Here is a 23,790-nt window from a genome sequence, read left to right as displayed (position 1 = left end):
AGGGCAGCCAAAGAGAAAGGTCGGGTTACTCACCAAGGGAAGCACATCAGACTAACAGCGGATCTCTTGGCAGAAACTCTACAAGCCAGAAGACAGTGGGGGCCAATATTCAACATCCTTAAAGAAAAGAATTTTCAACCCAGAATTTCATATCCAGCCAAACTAAGCTTCATAAGTCAAGGAGAAATAAAATCCTTTACAGACAAGCAAATGCTGAGAGATTTTGTCACCACCAGGTCTGCCCTAAAAGAGCTCCTGAAGGAAGCACTAAACATGAAAAGGAACAACTGGTACCAGCCACCACAAAAACATGCCAAATTGTAAAGACCATCGGGGCTAGGAAAAAACTGCATCAACTAACAAGCAAAATAATCAGCTAAAATCATAATGACAGGATCAAATTCACACATAACAATAGTAACCTTAAATGTAAATGGGCTAAATGCTCCAATTAAAAGACAGACTGGCAAACTGGATAAAGAGTCAAGACCCATCAGTGTGCTGTACTCAGGAAACCCATCTCACGTGCAGAGACACACATAGGCTCAAAATAAAGGGATGGAGGAAGATCTACCAAGCAAATGGAAAACAAAAAAAGGCAGGGGTTGCAATCCCAGTCTCTGATAAAACAGACTTTAAACCAACAAAGATCAAAAGAGACAAGGCCATTACGTAATGGTAAAGGGATCAATTCAACAAGAAGAGCTAACTATCCTAAATATATATGCACCCAATACAGGAGCACCCAGATTCATAAAGGAAGTCCTTAGTGACCTAAAAAGAGACTTAGACTCCCACACAATAATAATAGGAGACTTTAACACCCCACTGTCAACATTAGACAGATCAAAGAGACAGAAAATTAACAAGGATATCCAGGAATTGCACACAGCTCTGCACCAAGTGGACCTAATAGACATCTACAGAACTCTCCACCCCAAATCAACAGAATATACATTCTTTTCATCACCACACCACACCTATTCCAAAACTGACCACACAGTTGGAAGTAAAGCACTCCTCAGCAAATGTAAAAGAACAGAAATTGTAACAAACTGTCTCTCAGACCACAGTGCAATCAAACTAGAACTCAGGATTAAGAAACTCACTCAAAACCGCTCAACTACATGGAAACTGAACAAACTGCTCCTGAATGACTACTGGGTACATAATGAAATGAAGGCGGAAATAAAGATGTTCTTTGAAACCAACGAGAACAAAGACACAACATACCAGAATCTCTGGGACACATTCAAAGCAGTGTGTAGAGGGAAATTTATAGCACTAAATGCCCACAAGAGAAAGCAGGAAAGATCTAAAATTGACACCCTAACATCACAATTAAAAGAACTAGAAAAGCAAGAGGAAACACATTCAAAAGCTAGCAGAAGGCAAGAAATAACTAAGATCAGAGCAGAACTGAAGGAAATAGAGACATAAAAAACCCTTCAAAAAATCAATGAATCCAGGAGCTGGTTTTTTGAAAAGATCAACAAAATTGATAGACCGCTAGCAAGACTCATAAAGAAGAAAAGAGAGAAGAATCAAACAGATGCAATAACAAATGACAAAGGGGATATCACCACCGATCTCACAGAAATACAAACTACCATCAGAGAATACTATAAACACCTCTACGCAAATAAACTAGAAAATCTAGAAGAAATGGATAAATTCCTCAACACATACACTCTCCCAAGACTAAACCAGGAAGAAGTTGAATCTCTGAATAGACCAATAACAGTCTCTGAAATTGACACAATAATTAATAGCTTACCAACCAAAAAAAGCCCAGGACCAGATGGATTCACAGCCAAATTCTACCAGAGGTACAAGGAGGAGCTGGTACCATTCCTTCTGAAAGTATTCCAATCAATAGAAAAAGAGAGAATCCTCCCTAACTCATTTTATGAGGCCAGCATCATCCTGATACCAAAGCCTGGCAGAGACACAACCAAAAAAGAGAATTTTACGCCAATATCCTTGATGAACATCAATGCAAAAATCCTCAATAAAATACTGGCAAACCAAATCCAGCAGCACATCAAAAAGCTTATCCACCATGATCAAATGGGCTTCATCCCTGGGATGCAAGGCTGGTTCAACATATGCAAATCAATAAACGTAATCCAGCATATAAACAGAACCAAAGACAAAAATCACATGATTGTCTCAATAGATGCAGAAAAGGCTTTTGACAAAATTCAACAACCTTCATGCTAAAAACTCTCAATAAATGACGTATTGATGGGACATATCTCAAAATAATAAGAGCTATCTATGACAAACCCACAGCCAATATCATACTGAATGGACAAAAACTGGAAGCATTCCCTTTGAAAACTGGCACAAGACAGGGATGCCCTCTCTCACCACTCCTATTCAACATAGTGTTGGAAGTTCTGGCCAGGGCAATCAGGCAGGAGAAGGAAATAAAGGGCATTCAATTTGGAAAAGAGGAAGTCAAATTGTCCCTGTTTGCAGATGACATGATTGAATGTCTAGAAAACCCCATCGTCTCAGCCCAAAATCTCCTTAAGCTGATAAGGAACTTCAGCAAAGTCTCAGGATACAAAATCAATGTGCAAAAATCACAAGCATTCTTATACACCAATAACAGACAAACAGAGAGCCAAATCATGAGTGAAGTCCCATTCACAATTGCTTCAAAGAGAATAAAATACCTAGGAATCCAACTTACAAGGGATGTGAAGGACCTCTTCAAGGAGAACTACAAACCACTGCTCAATGAAATAAAAGAGGATACAAACAAATGGAAGAACATTCCATGCTCATGGGTAGGAAGAATCAATTATCATGAAAATGGGCATACTGCCCAAGGTAATTTATAGATTCAATGCCATCCCCATCAAGCTACCAATGATTTTCTTCACAGAATTGGAAAAAACTACTTTAAAGTTCATATGGAACCAAAAAAGAGCCTGCATTGCCAAGTCAATCCTAAGACAAAAGAACAAAGCTGGAGGCGTCATGCTACCTGACTTCAAACTATACCATAAGGCTACAGTAACCAAAACAGCATGGTACTGGTACCAAAACAAAGATATAGACCAATGGAACAGAACAGAGCCCTCAGAAATAATGCTGCATATCTACAACCATCTGATCTTTGACAAACCTGACACAAACAAGAAATAGGGAAAGGATTCCCTGTTTAATAAATGGTGCTGGGAAAACTGGCTAGCCATATGTAGAAAGCTGAAACTGGATCCCTTCCTTACACCTTATACAAAAATTTATTCAAGATGGATTAAAGATGTAAATGTTAGACCTAAAACCATAAAAACCCTAGAAGAAAACCTAGGCAATACCATTCAGGACATAGGCAAGGTCAAGGACTTCGTATCTAAAACACCAAAAGCAATGGCAACAAAAGCCAAAATTGACAAATGGGATCTCATTAAACTAAAGAGTTTCTGCACAGCAAAAGAAACTACCATCAGAGTGAACAGGCAACCTACAAAATGGGACAACATTTTTGCAACCTACTCATCTGACAAAGGGCTAATATCCAGAATCTACAATGAACTCAAACAAATTTACAAGGAAAAAACAAACAACCCCATCAAAAAGTGGGCGAAGGATATGAATAGACACATCTCAAAATAAGACATTTATGCAGCCAAAAAACACATGAAAAAATGCTCATCATCACGGGCCATCAGAGAAATGCAAATCAAAACCACAATGAGATACCATCTCACCCCAGTTAGAATGGCAATCATTAAAAAGTCAGGAAACAACAGGTGCTGGAGAGGATGTGGAGAAATAGGAACACTTTTACACTGTTGGTGGGACTGGAAACTAGTTCATCCATTGTGGAAGTCAGTGTGGTGATTCCTCAGGGATCTAGAACTAGAAGTACCATTGACCCAGTCATCCCATTACTGGGTATATACCCAAAGGATTATAAATCATGCTGCTATAAAGACACATGCACATGTATGTTTATTGCTGCACTATTCACAATAGCAAAGACTTGGAACCAACCCAAATGTCCAACAATGATAGACTGGATTAAGAAAATGTGGCACATATACACCATGGAATACTATGCAGCCATAAAAAATGGGTCCTGTGTAGGGACATGGATGAACCTGGAAATCATCATTCTCAGCAAATTATCACAAGGACAAAAAACCAAACACCGCATGTTCTCACTCATAGGTGGGAATTCAACAATGAGAACACATGGACAAAGGAAGGGGAACATCACACACCAGGGCTTGTTGTGGGGTGCGGGGAGGGGGGAGGGATAGCATCAGGAGATATACCTAATGCTAAATGACGAGTTAATGGGTGCAGCACACCAACATGGCACACGTATACATATGTAAGAAACCTGCATGTTGTGCACATGTACCCTAAAACTTAAAGTATTAAAGAAAAGAAAAAAAAAAACCTGACAGTCTCTCAGATTTTTATACATACTTTGATGGCAGCTAGGGAACCTTAAAATATAGGTTTTAATGTGGGGTCCTACTGTGCATGACTGGGATGCATATTGTACAACATAAAACTCACCTTGCAAGTTCAACAACATCCCTTTCAACAAGAGTTTACTGATCATATTTGAATGATGTAGCAACGTCAAATTGCTATAAAAGTTTCTAAACAATTTCATTTTCTGTCATTATTGCAGACCAATAATACAGTTTGTGGATTAGCACTAGTCTACTGCCCATTGTTCTGGATAATTTTTAAAGATGTAAAATATACAAAAGCAATATTACAGATTTATTTTTTAAAAAGTTACTAAGGAAGAAAAGATGCTGCCTATACAGGAGTATAGAATTAAAAATTCTTGTCCGGGCAAGGTGGCTCACACATTTAATCCCAGCACTTTGGGAGGCTGAGGCAGGCAGATCACTTGAGCCTAGGAGTTCCAGACTAGCCTGACCAACATGGCGAAACCCCATCTCTACCAAAAACACAAAAACTAGCTGGGTGTGGTGGTGGGCACCTGTATTCCCAGCTACATTGGGGACTGAGACTGGAGGATGGCTTGAGCCTGGGAGGTTGAGGCTGCAGTGAACCAAGACTGTGCCACTGCACTTCAGCGTGGGTGACAGAGTGAGATCCTATCTCAAAAAAGAAGGAAAGGGAAGGAGAAAGGGACGGAAGGGAAGGGAAAAACAAGGAAAGGAAAGGAAAGGAAAAAGGAAAAAGGAAAAGAAAGGAAAAGGAGAAAAAAGAAAAGAAAAGAGAAAAAAGAAAAAAGAGAAGAAAAGAAAGAAGAAAGAAAAATTAAAAATTCTCTCAGGTAAATTTGAGCATTTTTCTCATCCGTATGGTCCTTATCTGTATCATTACCATGAGTTACTACCCCCAAAGTCTCCTTTTCAAGCACTCCACTCTGATCCTCACCTCTCATGGACTCAGTGCCCCATTCCAACAGATTTTTGACTCCATCTGGACTGGATGCCTACTTTTCCTAGATGGCTGGGAAAGACCTCTAAAGAAGTAACATTTAGTCCATGACCTGAATAACAAGAGATAGCCAGAAAATGTGAAGCACAGCAGAGTATTTCAAGCAGAGAGAGCCTGGACTTTTGAAATTTAATAGAAAACAGAATATTAACTACAAGGAACTTATCACAAGAAGCAGCACTACAGGGGGATGAAAGGGCCAGGTGTCCCACTGAACCTAAGTCATGACAGAAAAGCAGTGAGTGATGAAACCAGGACAAGATGTCCTGGGATCCACTCCCAAGCTTGGCTATGCTGTCCCTCCTATGCTACAGTGTTTGAAACATGCATGGAAAACATCTCCAGTTGTGTATTCTGTATTACTGAAATTATAGTTGACACTTCCTTGGCAAGTTTTCCTATTGTATTAATTCTAGGTGACAACTGAGCCTTAATAGTTTTAAAAGATTGAGCCAGTCAGTGCCCAAGGACATGCTGGCTATTCTTCAGTCAGTCAATCAGAGGAAAGATCCAGAATTGATTATTTTATAAAACAGAACTAGAGACCATAACAAGGGCACGGAAAACATTCCAAAGTGAACTCCAAAGTAACACAACCATCAAGTTCAATGCTGCTACACGGTCGCAATGTCCAGCTTCACCTGGCAATACTGTGAGGCCCCTGTCCGCTTCCTCCCCCAGACGCTTCTCTCTCTACCCAGCCGAGTTCCTCTCTGATCTCTCAGTCCTCTCCCCCCACCACAAGTTCTGGACACACAAGTCTTTTTTGCTATTCCTGGACCATGCCACATTCGCTTCCACCTGTGGGCTTTTGTTTACCTGCTCTGCCAGAATACTCTGCTGTGCTTCCACTACTGGCTACTTCCTGTTATTCAGGTCACAAACTAAATGTCATCTCTTTAGAGTCTTTCCCAACCACCTAGACCAAAGTGGACATCTAGTCCAGACGGAATAAAAAGTCTTGCAAAGGAGATTTTGGGGTAGTAACTGTGGGTAATGATACAGATAAGAACTGGGAGGACAGGAAAATACCACAAAGAAACAGAGCAAGAGAAGGACTGTAACATGTCCACTGTATGAATCCATAAACAGGCCTGTGGTGATATTAATGAGTGTGATTTTGTGGCAAGAGTGGGAAGGGGAGAGAAGTGAGATGTGGTGAGTTGAGTGAATAAAGGGAGAAGTGGATACAGTGACAATCACTTCAAGACATTCACCTGTTAGAAGAAAGAAAAAGCTGGAGGACTCAGAGGAGCTTACGATTCTTTAACAGATCAGAAACTTGAACCTATTGAACTGGTGAGAAAATACAGCCAGCAGAAAGGAAGAGCACAGAAAGGCAGGAGGCACGATCTTTGAGAAGGCATGGGAGGGGAAACTTCAGAGCAGTGCAGCGGACAAGAGAAGGGAATCCTCCTTCACGGTCCCAGGAGGCAAACAGGAAAGGCTGGATGTGGATTTACGCAAAGCAAGAGGTATGAAGGCAGAAAGGTAATGAAGGCACCATTCATAGGAGCTAGATTTGTTTGTGAAGTAGGAAGTGCAGGTATTTGCTGGGGGGAAAGGGGTTGGTAGAGCTGCTGGAGGTTTAAGTTGCTCAGAGTACGTGGGACACCACTGCTGTAGAGAATGACAGAACTGACAGCTGACAAGAGCAATGTCAGAGGATACGGGCGCAGCACTGTGGGCCCACCTGAAGGTGGTGACCACAGGTTTAAAGGGTATCTGTTGTTTGATTTTCCCCAGCAGTGTTCTGAGACTGAGTTGTAGGCTTGGAGAAGATGTACATAATTGGACAATCCAGGGGGTTGTGATTTTGCCAGATAGTCCAGAAGGGCAATGGAGTAAGAAAGTGGAAAATAATGACTCCAAAAAAAAGAAAAAGATGGTTGACGTGATTGCCTGTGGATCCCAACAGTGCTGGGATGGAGGTGAAGACAGAAGAAAGAGGTTGAGGGAAAAGGTAGAGGGGTCTATAAACTCGAAGGATCTATGGACTAGATGGTAGAAGTCTGTATTCACAACATCTGACTTTATGATTTCAAAGAGGGAGTGGTTCGAGAAGACGACAAGTTTGGGTGGAGGCCATGGAAGAGGGTGACTGAAATACTGGCTCTTTTAAAAACAGTGCCCTTCTCTGCCTTCCTGGCTCCTGTGTCACCCTCTACACTAAGGACTTACCCTTGTTCTCTGAAAAGTTCCATCTGCATCCACTCCTTTACTGCTCAATAATTTCTTAAAACTTCTCCTGCTTAAGCCTCTGACTACCCCCTCAGGCCAAATCCAATGAATATTGTTCTGTTCTTTCATTGGTCATTTCTTCTCGGTTTCCTTCAAGGGCTCTCCTTTCCTCAGCCCTCTTCTCAATGGGCCCCAATATTTTACTGAGCCCCTACACTGTACTACCCACATATTGATCCTTCCCAAATCTACCTTTAAAATAAAATATGTTTTATCTGATATAGGGTCTCATTATGTTGCCTAGGCACTGGTCTCAAACTCCTGGGCTCAAACAATTCTCCCACTTCAGCCTCCCAAAGTGCTGGGATTACAGGCATGAGCAACTGCACCCAGCCCCAAATCGATCTTTAGCTTACACTTTTCTCCAAAGTGTGGTTTCCAAAGTGTGTGCCTTTCAGGGTGTCTGAAGGTAAAAAAACATTTTTGTAATAACACTAAGACGTGATTGGCCTTTTTTATTCTTGTTTTCTTATGAACATACAGTGGCATTTTCCAGAGGCCATGTGATAGGTGATATAGCAACAGATGGAATGCGGAAGCAAGTAAGAGCATCTAGTTACCTTCTCTTAAGCCAAACATTAAGAAGGTTCACAAAAAATGTAAAATAATGCCATTCCTCTGAGATTTTTAAACATTTTCTCATAAAAGATTATTTATGTTAATATAAAATAGGTTTATTTTAAATGACAATAAATTTCTCAGATTAATTTATGATAGGGTACTTTTATTAGATATAACCTAAATAAACAAAAGCTCTTTGGGGTTATCAGTATCTTTTAAAAAGTGTATAACAATCTTGAGACGCAAGGCTTTGGGAATTGCTATCCCAGACATGTCTATTAAACTTGGACATCCCACTGGTATCTCAAACTCAACATGTCCAGAACAACAAATATAGCTTCATTCTTCCTTAATATTGCAAAATAATTCCTAATTCCTCACTCACTCTTGGTATCTAGATACCACCAAGTTCATATGTAACCAAAAAAGAGCCCGCATCACCAAGTCAATCCTAAGCCAAAAGAACAAAGCTGGAGGCATTACGCTACCTGACTTCAAACTATACTATAAGGCTACAGTAACCAAAACAGCATGGTACTGTTACCAAAACAGAGATATAGATCAATGGAACAGAACAGAGCCCTCAGAAATAATGCCGCATATCTACAACCATCTGATCTTTGACAAACCTGACACAAACAAGAAATGAGGAAAGGATTCCCTATTTAATAAATGGTGTTGGGAAAACTGGCTAGCCATATGTAGAGAGCTGAAACTGGATCCCTTCCTTACACCTTATCCAAAAATTAATTCAAGATGGATTAAAGACTTAAATGTTAGACCTAAAACCATAAAAACCCTAGAAGAAAACCTAGGCAATACCATTTAGGACATAGGCATGGGCAAGGACTTCATGTCTAAAACATCAAAAGCAATGGCAACAAAAGCCAAAATTGACAAATGGGATCTCATTAAACTAAAGAGCCTCTGCACAGCAAAAGAAACTACCATCAGAGTGAACAGGCAACCTACAAAATGAGACAACATTTTTGCAATCTACTAATCTGACAAAGGGCTAATATCCAGAATCTATAATGAACTCAAACAAATTTACAAGAAAAAAACAACCCCATCAAAAAGTGGGCAAAGTATATGAACAGACACTTCTCAAAGAGGACATTTATGCAGCCAACAGACACATGAAAAAATGCTCATCATCACTGGCCATCAGAGAAATGCAAATCAAAACCACAATGAGATACCATCTCACACCAGTTAGAATGGCAATCATTAAAAAGTCAGGAAACAACAGGTGCTGGAGAGGATGTGGAGAAATAGGAACACTTTTACACTGTTGATGGGACTGTAAACTAGTTCAACCATTGTGGAATTCGGTGTGGCGATTCCTCAGGGATCTAGAACTAGAAATACCATTTGACCCAGCCATCCCATTACTGGGTATATACCCAAAGGATTATAAATCATGCTACTATAAAGACACATGCACACGTATGTTTATTGCGGCACTATTCACAATAGTGAATAGCAAAGACTTGGAACCAACCCAAATGTCCAACAATGATAGACTGGAATAAGAAAATGTGGCACATATACACCATGGAATACTATGCAGCCATAAAAAAGGATGAGTTCATGTCCTTTGTAGGGATATGGATGAAGCTGGAAACCATCATTCTCAGCAAACTATCGCAAGGACAAAAAAACCAAACACTGCGTATTCCCACTTATAGGTGGGAATTGAACAATGAGAACACATGGACACAGGAAGGGGAACATCGCACACCGGGGACTGTTGTGGGGTGGGGGCATGGGGGAGGGATAGCATTAGGAGATATACCTAATGTTAAATGACAAGTTAATGGGTGCAGCACACCAACAAGGCACACGTACACATATGTAACTAACCTGCACGTTGTGCATATGTACCCTAAAACTTAAAGTATAATTAAAAATAATAATAAGAAGAAAGACACGAGGGAGCCTAACATTAAAAAAAAAACAACAAAAAAGTGGGAAGTGAAATCTTACAACATGCCTGAAAATACTGGAAATTTTTATTTTATTTTTATTTGAAAAAGGTACAAATTTTGATTTGCTGTATTAAAGCACTTATTTGAACAATGATTTATTCAACAACAACAACAACAACAACAACAAAATGGAGAAGTAAAGGACTCTTTGCAATATAATTGATGAACGTGAAAGCCGCCAAAAGTGTATGAAAGCAGATATAGAGGCCAAGCAGGGGGAAGGCTGATAAAAGAGATGCTAATGGCAATGAGAGAAATGAGTGTTCCAGAGAGTTGTTATATTGTGCTGTGTTGTAAAGCTGGAAAAGGCTAAGGTGAAATAACCCTACCAGTAAGAAGAGAATAATTGAGTTTGCTAGTTTCTGAGTTAAATGCTGGCCAAGTAGAAAGAACTTTTTAATGCACCTTCTGGAGTGATTTCAAATTTTTTTGTGACTCTCAGGCCTTGACTATGAAATAAGGAAGGTGATTTCTTAAAACTAAATAAAGTTGGTTAGCGAGGTAAAAAAAAAAAAAAAAATTATAACCAACCATATTACTATGAATGTAAAATATTTCTGAAGCAACTGCTCCATGAACAAGAGCTCAATGCAGAGATAAGACTTCAAGGAAGATGAGACAACAGAAGAAATGAGCCAATGGAACAGAACACAAAAGCGGAAGAGAAAAATAAAAACACCACAGCAATGAAAGTGGTTGCAAAGGAACAGAAATAATATTGAAAACACAGTGAACATTGAAGGAAAGATGCAAATAAGCCAGGAAAACATGCAGCACTATTTACAATAGCAAAGATACAGAATCAACCTAAATGCCCATCAATGGTAGACTGGATAAAGAAAATGTGGTACATATACACCATGGAATACTATGCAGTCATAAAGAAGAACAAGGTCATGTCTTTTGTGGGATTATGGATGGATCTGGAGGCCATTATCCTTAGCAAACTGACTCCGGAACAGAAAACCAAATACTTCATGTTCTCACTTATAAGTGGGAACTAAATGATGAGAACTCATGGACACAATGAGGGTGACAACAGACACCAGGGCCTACTTGAGGGTGGAGGATGGAAGGAGGAAGAGGATCAGAAAATATAACTAATGAGTACTAGGCTTAGGACCTGGGTGCTGAACTCATCTGTACAACGAACCCCTGTGACATAAGTTTACCTATATAACAAACCTGCACATGTACCCCTGATCCTAAAATAAAAGTTAAAAGCCAAGAAAACAAAATGGAGAAAAAAGAGTTGAAAAGGATCAGAGAACATTAAGTATATGAAATATAAAATATATCAAAGAAACAAATTTCTAGAGTCCCTGAAAAGCAGCAACAAAATAATAGAACAGTTATTTTGAATGTTAAGTAAAAAGACCAAGCCACATATGGAGGGAAAGAAATGACATGAGCCTCCCACTTCTCCACACCATTCAGTGCTACTTAGCAGTGATGCAATGCCTATGTAGTCCTATAGGAATGAAGTGCGATACAATAATTTGATATCCAGGCAACCTGGTGCATGGCTGTTTAGATGTACCATAACTTATTTAACCAGTTCCTAATTGGCAGTGGATACAACGATGGTGCAGTGCCTATCATGATACCCAAGAACATCAGATTTGTTTTTAAATAAAATGCATGGTACATAGGAGTGTATATGCTACCATTGTGTTTGTGTGTATGTGTGTGTATACATATAAACACAGGCCAGGGGTGAGCAAATTACAGCCCAACCCAACACCTGGTTTTATAAGTAAAATTTTATTGGAACACAGCCTTCCTCATTCATTCATGTATTGCCTGTGGCTGCTCTCACACCGCAACAGCAGAAATGAGTAATTGCCACAGAGACTGTGTGGCCCTCAAAGCCTAAACTATCAGGCCCTTTTTAGAAAAAGTTTGCCAACCTCTGACATAGAATACACAAGAAATTGATAATGGTGATCACCTCTATTGAATGGATCTGAAGGGAGGGAGACTTACTTTTTGTTCTCTTTACACTCTTTGGTGCACTCTGAATTTTCTACCATGTTTATTCTGTTACTACAGGGAGAGGATGGAATGAAAGAAACTAGGAATCTCCAGGGTTCTGAAAATCAGTGATGTCTATGCCGGGATATCATGCTTCCTTACCGCTGTCTATTTAGAGGAAATGAGCAAAGTGCAGACTCTACTTCTTCTTCTTCTTTTTTTTTTTGAGACAGAGTCTCTCTCTGTCACCCAGGCTGGAGTGCAGTGGCACGATCTCAGCTCACTGCAACCTCCGTCTCCTGGGTTCAAGCAATTCTCGTGCCTCAGCCTCCCGAGTAGCTGGGACTATAGGCGTGTGCCACCACGCCTGGCTAATTTTTTGTATTTTTAGTAGAGATGCGGTTTTGCCATGTTAGCCAGGCTGGTCTCGAACTCCTGGTCTCAAGTGATCCACTCACCTCAGCCTCCCAAACTGCTGGGATTACAGGCATGAGCCACCACACCCAGCCCAGACTCTACTTCCAGCAAAAGCAAAGAAGTGCCATGCCCAAGGGCAAATGACAAAAGGTAGAGGGGAAGAAAGACATTCGCTTGGTTGTATTTGGAGCAAAAAGCACCTCACATTGTCCTCTCTTATATAAATGAATAATGAGGGACTTTGATTATATGACAGAATAGCTTTCAAACACAAAAAACAAAATGATTTTAATAGATCCTAGTTTCAGAAAGATTTTTAAAAATAAAACTTTAAACTAATACTCTCTACTTTCACCCAGGTTCAGTTCTAAAATGTCTAAAGGGTTTTAAACTGACTCAATGCTCAGATTTTAACTGTTTAAGGACTTTTGAAAATGTACTGATTTAGAAAAGAATTTATCAACTAGTGAAGGCTCAAAAAGGAATCTCGTTAATTTTGTATTTGAGGCAGGGTTTTGTTTTTCTTAAAAAACTCATTTGAAATGTAAAAAGAGAGAGAGACTTACCCCACCCTCAAGAAAACGTACTAAAACTAAACGTCTCACTTTCATTTTTCCATATTTAGTCCTATGCTAGTATATCTTCAGTGATGCTAATATTTAGCATTATTCACACATTAGAATAGCAAGATAATCATCTGAAGGCCGACAGTTTATGCTCTCATGCAGGTGAGCAAACACCAACTTGTCTGTTCTTTGAATAGTTCTGTACTAGCCATTTTGTAGGGCTGACCCCAAATTCTTCCCTGAAGTAATTAAGTGAGACAAGTAATTACGTCACTGTAAGGCTCTAAAATGTCACTAAAATGACAACCCAGCTACTTCCTGAAGTTTTACACAAGAACTCCTCAGGAGCAGGCACTAAGGAGAGACAATCTAAGAAATGTCTCCAAACAAAAGGTGCTTAAACATCTTCGCAAAGGCAAAGTGTTCTGGGGCATTGTTTTATGTGCAGCCAAGGCCACTCAAAAGATAAAACTGGCCGGACACGGTGGCTCATACCTGTAATCCCAGCACTTTGCCACGCCGAGGCAGGCAAATTGATTGAAGTCAGGAGTTTGAGACCAGCCTGGGCAACATGGTGAAACCCTGTCTCTACTAGAAATACAAAAATGAGCTGGGCGTGGTGGTGTGTGCCTGCAATCCCAGCTACTTGGGGAGGCTGAGGCAGGAGAATCATCTGAACCCAGGAGGCCAAGGTTGCAGTGAGCCGAGACTGCACCACTGCACTCTAGCCTGGGTGACAGAGCAAGACTCTACATAAAAATAAAATAAAATAATAAAATAAAATAAAGCCACAGAAGGCAGTCAGCCTCCCTGCCAGGGTCCCAGGGCTGCTACTCGCAGATTAGGCAAAGGTGAACCTTCTCCTAGGCAGTGCAGCTCAGCTCCAAGGGGTGTAAACACAGGCTGGGTCTCTGCCCCCTCTGCCTGTCTGTGGAGCTCTCTGCTGCATGAACAACCTACATAGCTGTACATGGCAGTCCTGTGAGCTCCTCAGCCTGAATGCCAAACAGTATTTCCACATCCAGGCTTTCATCTTTGCCCTAGAGTGTCCGCATGCATTTTCAGTTACAAATGGGAAGAGAGAATTATTTCACAGTCCCACAACCAAGACTGGGTCTAATTAAGATGCTAGTGCCATGAATCAGCCCTAGAGAGTGAAAGAGTGGTTTAAGAAATGTAATCGTTTCCTCCCACGCCCCTACAGGGATGTTGTGTTGGGACTTACCGTGGTAATTCCAGCCACATGACCCAGGATGGGGACCAGTCACTGGGTGGGGCCATGTTGTGGTTGGAGTCCAGGGCTGCTGGGCTGCTGCAGTCTTCTTGGGGCTCATACTCTTTGACTTCCAAAGCTTTGAGTACTATCGAGGATGATGTTCTTTTCAATAATGCCACTGCCTCACTCCGGCTGACCTCTGTCAATTCGACCCCATCCACATTCAACAAAATGTCACCTGATGGCCAGAGAAGCAGAAGCTATCTTTAGTGAGAGCACAAACAGGGACTTCTGCTTAAAGTGCAAGGGGGTAGGGGCTGACTGGGATTGCAGTGATGCAGAGAGGGCAAAGGTTTTCTTTGTTGACGAGAGGCTGGGTGCTCACATAGCAAATGGTAAACAGTGTGTGCATTCCAAGGTGCTGTTAAGACTTGTTTGGGGTTTTCTAAAGCACACCTATCGGTGTTTGGCTCTTGCTGAAGGAAGGAAGGAAGGGAGTGAGAGAGGAAAATTAGTCTTGTTCACTATTTAATCAAAGAAAACCTACTTTTTCACTCTTTTGTTTCTTGTTTTTAGCATAAAGTAGGAGGATTTGGCAAAAGCTCCAGCATTTGCACAGAGCCAGGCATGTAGTAGGCATCCATGGACTGAATGAAAAGATAACTACCCATGAGAGTGTCTGGCAGAGGAGTCTTGAGCTGCACTCTTAAAGAAGCAGAAAGAACAACATTTTCATTGCTAAGGTGAAAACAGCTACTATTGGTTAAGCGCCTACTGTGTGCGGGATCATTTCCATACAGATCATATAATCCTCTAGCTTATGTTCTGTTAACAAGTCATTTGTTAACAAGCCACTTTGTTTGGCCTCATCATTTTCCACCCAGATGTTTTGTGGAAAAGAGAAATTAAAATATACATCTCCCCCATTTCCATTTTCTATTTTTTTAATCTTCATCCTGTTTTTTTCTGTCCCCTTTTGCTTATCTTTCTTATACAGAATAACCACAGCAAGAGCAAAAAGACAGCAGGAGAAAAAAGAGAAAGGCCCTGAGTCCTTTCTGACCCGAAAGAAGCATCTTTCAGACAGCTGACTAAATCTCTTAAAATACCATCCCCCTGTGGCTCCTCAGGCTCAGCAGCTGTACTTGGGAAACTTCACAGTTTATCTCTTGAATCTGGACTTTTAAATGGCATAATTCCTCATCCATCTGAGCTACCCTCTTGTATGAATTGACAATATTATTAAGGATACATATTCGTAGAGGCAAATTTGATATCATCTTCCTTTATTTACTCAAAGTAGCCCAGAACACATGAGCTTAAAGTAGTAAAATACTTTTCACCCTGGGAAAGTATACAGCATGACACTTTCACTTAATGAGCATTCATTGAATCAAATTTATCAAATGACTTTTTCTATCTAACCCATATAATGGAATAATTCATGAATTATTTCATGAATTCCACCACCGGATCAACCCACCAAAGAACCACTTAGAATGAATGGAACTACATTATGCCATTTAATAGAGGCAACTTGCTCACAACTGTAGCAGTTCTCTATTAATTCCTGGAACAGTTTGGAGATTCTAGCTTTACTTGCAGGCAAGTTGGCCTGCAACTAAGAAAAGTGGAACCTGGTCTAGTATCTATACTCAAACCAATCATGGTCAATGGGTAACAAAAGTCCTGGCCGATCACTCCCACATTCTCTCATTAATTTTGAAAGTAGTCACCTAACACAACAAGCTACTAATTTCTCTTAATACTCTGCCACCCCAGTGCCTTTAAAATCCCTTTACTTTTTACCTGTTTTTATTCTTCCATCTCTGCTTATGACTCCTCCGGGCTCAACACTGATGACATAGATAGGCAAATCCCATTCTCTATGTGATGCTCCCCCTGCGACGGTCATGCCGAGAGATTCACCGGGGTCTTTTTGGATATTTACCACCTTCTCATGACAAGTAATTGTAGGATGGAGGGGCTGAAGGCACAGATGGAAAAACATGGCACATGAATTCACAACTCTGGTCGTTTTTGAATGTAGAAAATGAAGAGTGGGTTTCCATTTTCTAAATGCAAAAATTACCAAAGCTGCATAAATTATGCAAAGTGCATAAATACAACGGTGGTTCTTGAAATCACAGAGAAAGACACCTGGAAAGAACCCTCACCTTATCCACTCCCAACCATAATACGGTTACGTTGTCCCAAATTCTACAAGTTAACTCAGATAAAGTTTACATTTCAAAAGGAAAGAGTAAAAATGGAGGAAGGAACAGATTACAGACCATTAGAAAAATATATTTCTAAAATATTTTCATAGAGACAAAGTATTGCTTTGTTGCTCAGGCTGGTCTCGAACTCCTGGCTCCAAGTGCCTTGGCCTCCCAAAGTGCTGGGATTACAAGCATGAGCCACTGCACCTGGCCACGGAGGAATCTTAAGCACACAGAGTGAACTGCACCCAAAATTTCTCAAGTGAGTCATTTATTCCTGATAGTAGTGAGTCAGCATTTCAAAAACACTCTGTCATTTATAAATATCAGAAACTTTTCTATGTTAAAAAAAGTAACCATATTTTATAGAGTCTTCTTTCACACCTGCTCAGTGCTTACCAGGCAGCCTTGCCTGCAGTGAGCAAGAGATGTTTAGTTGTGCACTGAGGGGCTGGATGCAATGGCTGAAATACCACAAATACGACGTGTGCATGTGTCCTGTGTCTCATGAACCAGTGTCCATGACCATTTCCTTTCTCAACCAGAAAAGAGACCAATGTCAGCAATGGAAAAAGAAAATCATCTGTGAAAGCTTCACACCCAGGGTTACCTGACTTTGGCTGGAGAGGAGGAGAGTTACGTGTGATAGAGATGACTTTTCTATCTGTCTTTTTTCGCCATTCCCCTCACCCTACTATGGACACCTTACAATGTTCCTTGATGTTTAAAAACATAATTTATGGTAAAATAGTTTAAGCTAATTAAAAACACAGTGGGTACCTGAATATTTCTCAAACTATAAGATGTATTTTCATTTTAGAATATTTGCTTTGGATATTTAGAATAAAACATTTTAGACAAGTAAAAAAGCATAAAGAATAACAGAATGACCTACCCATGTACCTCAAAACCCTACATCAGAAATAAACATTCCATGTGCACTTAGTTGCTCTATGACTCTTTCTGCTCATAGGCCTTTCCTCCCCACAGAGGTAAACCATGCAAAATTTGATCATTCCTTAACTTTTTTAATTGGCTAAAAGTTTTCTGTCCCAGAAATCCTGCTTTGTCTTCTTTGGTATTTCTTTGAATCGTTTAAGCTCTTATTTTTAAAAAGCTACCTGGTTTCCTAAACAAAACAAGATTTTAGTAAGAATATAAAAACTGAAATAATCAAAGAGCCATATATGTCTCAGTTTTATTTTAAATATGTTACTTTTTTGTGAGGATGTTTCAGAAGTCAGCTAGAATATAAGTTAAAACGGAAATAATTACAATTCCCACTAAGTCAGTTTGTACATTTCCAGGAATTAAGACAGGTGACAGAGGGTTGCAGCAGAAATGTGATCAGATCCTCCCAGCTCTTTCATGATGAGGAGGTGGAAGGAATTATAAAACCAGAGGGCAGATGGAGGCTACCTTCTCCATAATTTGATGACTTAGAATATGATGTATTCTAGTTAATTCAACTAAAATTAGTTAATTGGATAAAAACTTCAATTAGTTAATTAAGCTAATAAACTAGTTTTTCATTAATAAAGATGATCAGTTAAATTTAAACATTAAGCATTTACTAGCAAAAAGACATCAGGGAGTCCTTATCCATAAAATGTTTTAGCAGGATATATCTGGTCTGTCTAGACTCCTTATTGTAAAGAAACAGGTAATTTATGGATTTATGAGGCTTGGCTGGCTGGAGAACCTGGAGGGGTGTATAACCTTGTAGGCTCTGTAATTAACACAGTATAAAGCAGAGATGTTCCAAAATAAAAAATTTGAATATTGTTTCTGTATATATTACTCAAAAACTCAATTTGTAAGCTATTCCAACCAACATATAGATTGACATAGAAAGAAAAGGGCATTCCCTACTCTCTGTTGCAAGAAGAATGAGCTACCTTTAAGAATTTTTTTTAGTTACAAGTGATGCCATGAAACCAGATCTCAGGAGAAATGACTGAAAGAAGCTCATCAGCATCACAACAGGATGCCAAGCCAAAGCTATAGGACTCTTAATTTGGACTAAACAAGGTTTGTGTTGCTTAAACACGCATCCAAATGAAGAGGTTAAGGCATTACCTCTAATAGAAGCCCAGAGAGAAGTACAAATTGGGCTGAGTCACTTCATTTAAAATGAGGCTGCAAACTGGTGGCCTGAAGAATGAATTCCACCCACAGATCCACAGTGTTTTAGAGTTTTCTGGATTTGAAAGTCATATAACATGTGCTCTCTGGTTTGCCCCAAACCCCACCACTCCCTAATGTTACATGAGCTTCAAGTGTTTAAATTATCTTCCTGGGCCCTTCGGCAAACACAAACAAAAACTAAAAGTAGCGGGGAAATCATTGATTTCTAGGCAGACTGAAAAATTCAAAAGCCAGAAACCAGGCAAACTGCTTGCTTCATTTCAAAGTGAATAAAATACAGTCTTCAAACAAGAAGACTCTTGGTAAAAACATGCAATTTATTTGGCTTAGGCTACAAATCAGGTCCCTGTATGAGGTCTGCATGATCAGGTTTCAAAACTTTCCTGCACCTTCCTCTCTCCTGCTTGGATGGGAGACACCTGTTATCTCTTCAAGTCTTAAATATGAGACTTTGGGCTTTTAGTTTTACAAGTCATAGTGTTTCTTTAAGTAAAAAAGCCCAGAGATGACACTTAGAAATGTTAAAGCAAGCAGCCTTCCCAAGAACTAGCCCCTTGCAGGAGCAGGGGACCTGCCCTAGAGGCCTCACCTTGGGAGTGCTTCTCCTCTCCCCTGGCCCTGGGGACCAGCTGCCATTGCTGTTCCAGCCAGCTTCCTGAAAGATGTCAGGGCTCCGCTGCCGAACCTGGCGGGACACGATGAGGTGAACACGTCTTTCACTGGCCTGGGCAAGAAGACACAGGCATTATCCACTGTCAGTTTCCATCCACTGCATTCAGCACCAGGGGCTTACAAAAACGTCACTTTGATTATACCATTTTTTTTATGGCAAAACATGATTTCTAGTTTGTTTGGTTTTTTTGTTAATATCCATCTTGTAATTTGGCAAGAGCATGAGAGCTCTTTCCTTTATCCTTAAACCAGGTAGTGAACGTTGCTCCAAGGGAAAACTAGGGAAGGTTTGGTTCCTTCCAATCTTTGAAAAGGCATCATCAGATATTGCTAATTCATTTTTAGTTAATGGTTGTACCACACACAAGCCATGCTCTAAGTTCTTCCCAGATAGAATTAGGTGCACTGTGTAAAGTAGCAGCCCAAGGCAAAGGTCTAAGATCAATGGTACACAGTAAAGAAAAAGAGATGGAGTTAATGGCAGTAACCTGCCACTGCAGGAAGAGAAATCCTGAGCCTGACACTTGCAAATATCTGGGCATAGGAGAGGTTTAGCACTTTAGAAATATGGGGATGACTTCATACATTAATATGTACAGCCTAATCAAAATCCTTTACCTTCAATTTACAATCACAAACACATGGAATCAACTTAAGTGCCCATCAACTGATGGGTAGATAAAGAAAACGTGGTATGTATATACCATGGAATACTACTCAGCCACAAAAAATAATGAAATAATGTCTTTTGCAGCAACTAGGATGGAACTGGAGGCCATTATTTTAAGTGAAGTAACACAGGAATGGAAAATCAAATACTGCATGTTCTCACTTGTAAGTGGGAGCTTAGCTCTGGAGATGCAGAGGCAGAGTAATATAATGGACTTCCGAGACTCAGAAAAGGGGAGGGTGAGTGGGGTGAGGGATGAAAAACTGCCTATTTGGTACAGTGTACACTATTCAGGTGACAGGTGCACTAAAATCTCAGACTTCACCACCATACAATGCATCCATGTAACCAAAAACCACATGTATCCCTAAAGCTATTGAAATACAAAATGTTTAAAAAACGGCAAAAGAGTAATTTGCCTTGATTTCTTTATTTTTTATAGAACTACCACTTACTCTGACTGCTAATTCTCTCTGCTACATACATTGATATTTGGACAGGCATTCAGAATAGCAAACACAGTACTTATTGGAAAGGTCCACTCCACATGATCGATATGGTTTGGCTGTGTCCCCAGTCAAACTTCACCTTGAATTGTAGCTCCCATAATTCCCACATGTCATCGGCGGGACCTGGTAGGAGGTAACTGATTCATGGGGGTGGGTCTTTCCCATGCTGTTCTCGAGATAGTAAGTCTCACGACATCTGATGATTTTATAAATGGGAGTTCCCCTGCACAGGCTCTCTTGTCTGCCACCATGTAAGACATCCCTTTGCTCTTCCTTCATCTTCCACCATGATTGTGAGGCCTCCCCAGCCATGTAAAACTGTGAGTTCATTAAACCTTTATAAATTACCCATTCTCGGGTATGTCTTTATTAGCAGCATGAGAGCAGACTAATAAAATGATACATTTACAAACTGTCTTTCTGCCACAGATTAGTTTCACATGTGTCAGGTAGTATGGGCCATTATTCCAGAATTGCTGACCATTGAGATTTCAGAGCTGCAGGTCATTCAGACTAAATCTTAGGCCTAAAAACTCACATAAATAGAGCTCTCTGGTGGCCTAGGCTGAAGTAGCCAGCTGACCTCATTTATCACTTTAGTAAAAGTTGAAAATGAATGAGATATGGAAGATTTGATTAGAAAGATTCCCAAGACAGACCTGGTTTAGGGACAAGGGAGACGGAAGAGAGAGGAGTAAGGTTTGGTGGTTCCTCTCTTCATCCCATCCCTTGCCCACTCACCACCACAGCAGAGAAGGGGCAGTGACCTGCCAGCTTTCTTCCTATACAGGGATGGTTATTGGGCTAGGGCAGAAAGGTTATGAAATGAGGGCATTGAAATTCCATGCTCTTTTCCATTGACTCAGACAATGGGGGTGGAGATATTTCCTTCCTGCCTGCTATGGTCTGAACATGTTTCCCCAAAATTCAGATGTTAAAATCCTAACCCACAACATGGTGGCATTTGGAGGTAAGGCCTTTGGGAGGTGATTAGGTCATGAAGGCAGGTCCCTCCTAAGGGGATCAGAGCCCTTATGAAAGGGGCTGGAGGAATCTTGTTTGCCCCTCTACCATGTAAGGACAAAGTGAGATGGTGCCATCTGTGAGGAAGTAGCCATCCCCAGACACCAAACCTGCTAGTGTCTTGATCTTTGACTTCTTGACCTCCAGAACTGTGAGAAATAAATTTATGTTGTTTATAAGTCACCTAGGATAGTGTATTTTGTTATAGCAGCATGAATGGACTAAGACACTGCCTTTTCTGCATCTTCCTTCCCAGAGCACACAACTCACTCACTCTCAGGAACTAGGACCTTGTTTTAAAAATCTCAAGTAAACACTTTGGGGGCTGAAGCAGGCAGATCACTTGAGGTCAGGAGTCCAAGATCAGCCTGGCCAACATGGTGAAACCCTTTCTCTATTAAAAATACAAAAATCAGCCAGTCGTGGTGACAGGCACCTGTAATCCCAGCTACTTGGGAGGCTGCAGCAGGAGAATTGCTTGAACCCAGAGGGTGGAGGTTGCAGTGAGCCGAGACTGTGGCACTGCACTCGAGCCTGGGTGACAAAGCAAGACTCCATTTCAAAAAAAGAAAAAAAAATCTTTAGTAAAAACCGCCCACCAATGAAACCATATCCCTATGGTTGTCTGACACTAACCAGTCCAAATCTTCATGACTTTGCACTCTTATAACACTTCTTCTCAGGGCTCTCTTGAAACTGAGGGGTCATGATTTGGGTGGCTGTAAATTAAATGAACTTTTAGAGACAAGTGCTAGCATACAGTAAGAGTTTCTATTGTAACATCAAAATGGACGATCGGCCAGGTGAGTTGACTCATTTCACAAAAATTAGAAAATCCTTCTGAAAAGGGCCCAAAAAAGAAGTTGGAGTCCTTTGCCCATGTCCTTCACACAAAGTCCGGCCATCACTTCTGATCTCCCCAGCCAAGGCTAATGTGCCCTTCCTTTGTTTACCTATCTTGAATTCCCTGGTGTTTCTCATCACATATAAAGCTTGTGTCTGAACAGAACAAAAATAAAACGCCCAGGAAACAATCGTGAAGAAAGCTGACATGAAGAACGATGGAATTAGCCAACTAAATCCAATTCTTGGAAGAGTATTTTGTAATAGCTGTGTCTTTCTTTGTACTATAAGCCTGCCTTCTTCTAAATAAGATTATCTTTGGGAACTCTCTAAAGAAAAACTTACTAAAAGATAAGAAGTGGTGAACATTTAGGTCAAAACCCCAATTACTGAGCTCGAATTTACTCTCTTTGGGGAAACTCTGATGTTTTGAAGGATCCCAGCAGCGTGTCCGTAGGCCTGCAAATTGTATCATGTTCATTTTGGATGAGGAGCAGCCACATGATCTAAGCACCTCATAAGAACTGAGAAAATTTTAGACTTACACATTGAATCAACTTGCCAGGCAAAATCCAAATTGCCAAGGAGAAGCCTGCAAGAACTATTTAATTCACATTTTCAAGGACAAATTTCTCACTGGATTTTCAAATGCTGGCTTTGGTATTAAGTTGTTGGCAGGAATAACACTACAATAAATAATTCTGGTATCAATTTACTTGGAAAGAAATTCTCTGCAAGACTGGATCTGTGGCTCTTACCAGCCACCTTGTAAATTGCTCACAGGAAGACTTTGTTTGATGCACTTTTGTGGTGTTTGAAGATATAAGGTAGAAAACGGGCTAATATGCTTGTCCTGGCTTTAACTCCTATCAAGAGCTGGATTCAGTGTAGAGAAACATCCCCTAGCACCAGAAAATCTTTTCTTTCCACTAGTATCAATGTGGTGTGAGTGTGAGGAGGGGGAGTATAGGGGAGACACAGAAAGACTGAATGAGAAAATGGCAGAAACTTGTTTATTTCACACCTACATGATATGTACCAAGAAAGTGGATACAGCAGATCTGTCATTCCAGCAAGCAAGGAATAGCTGACTGCAAGAAAGAGGTAAGACAGCTTCTCTCTTGCATCTCTTGGGATGTTGCAATTTGGGCAAAAGGATGGTTTAACAATGGTGGCTACCTTAATTAGAAGACATGACTTAAAGTTTCCTCTCCTCTCTCCCTTAAGAATCCTAGATTGTGATCCAGGCAAATTCTGGACACACTGGTTACAACCTGCATAGCTTG

The 23,790-nt window shown here is 40.4% G+C and overlaps 1 protein-coding gene across 3 annotated transcripts in view; it reads right to left on the bottom strand.

Moving 5' to 3' along the window:
- Window positions 1–23,790, bottom strand: part of LNX1 (ligand of numb-protein X 1) — a 219,476-nt gene that overhangs the window by 7,949 nt on the left and 187,737 nt on the right. For all 3 annotated transcript variants that reach the window (XM_054486174.2, XM_054486175.2, XM_054486176.2), the window contains 3 exons: window positions 19,377–19,511; window positions 16,227–16,404; window positions 14,427–14,655 (listed from right to left, as the gene is read on the bottom strand). In XM_054486174.2, the coding sequence (XP_054342149.1) occupies window positions 14,427–14,655; window positions 16,227–16,404; window positions 19,377–19,511 (542 nt within the window). The remainder of the gene's footprint in view (window positions 1–14,426; window positions 14,656–16,226; window positions 16,405–19,376; window positions 19,512–23,790) is intronic.

Source organism: Pongo pygmaeus, chromosome 3, assembly GCF_028885625.2.
Source record: "Pongo pygmaeus isolate AG05252 chromosome 3, NHGRI_mPonPyg2-v2.0_pri, whole genome shotgun sequence".
NCBI lineage: Eukaryota > Metazoa > Chordata > Mammalia > Primates > Hominidae > Pongo > Pongo pygmaeus.
The sequence above is the reverse complement of the archived record's forward strand: the minus strand, read 5'-3'. Positions and strand labels throughout refer to the sequence as shown.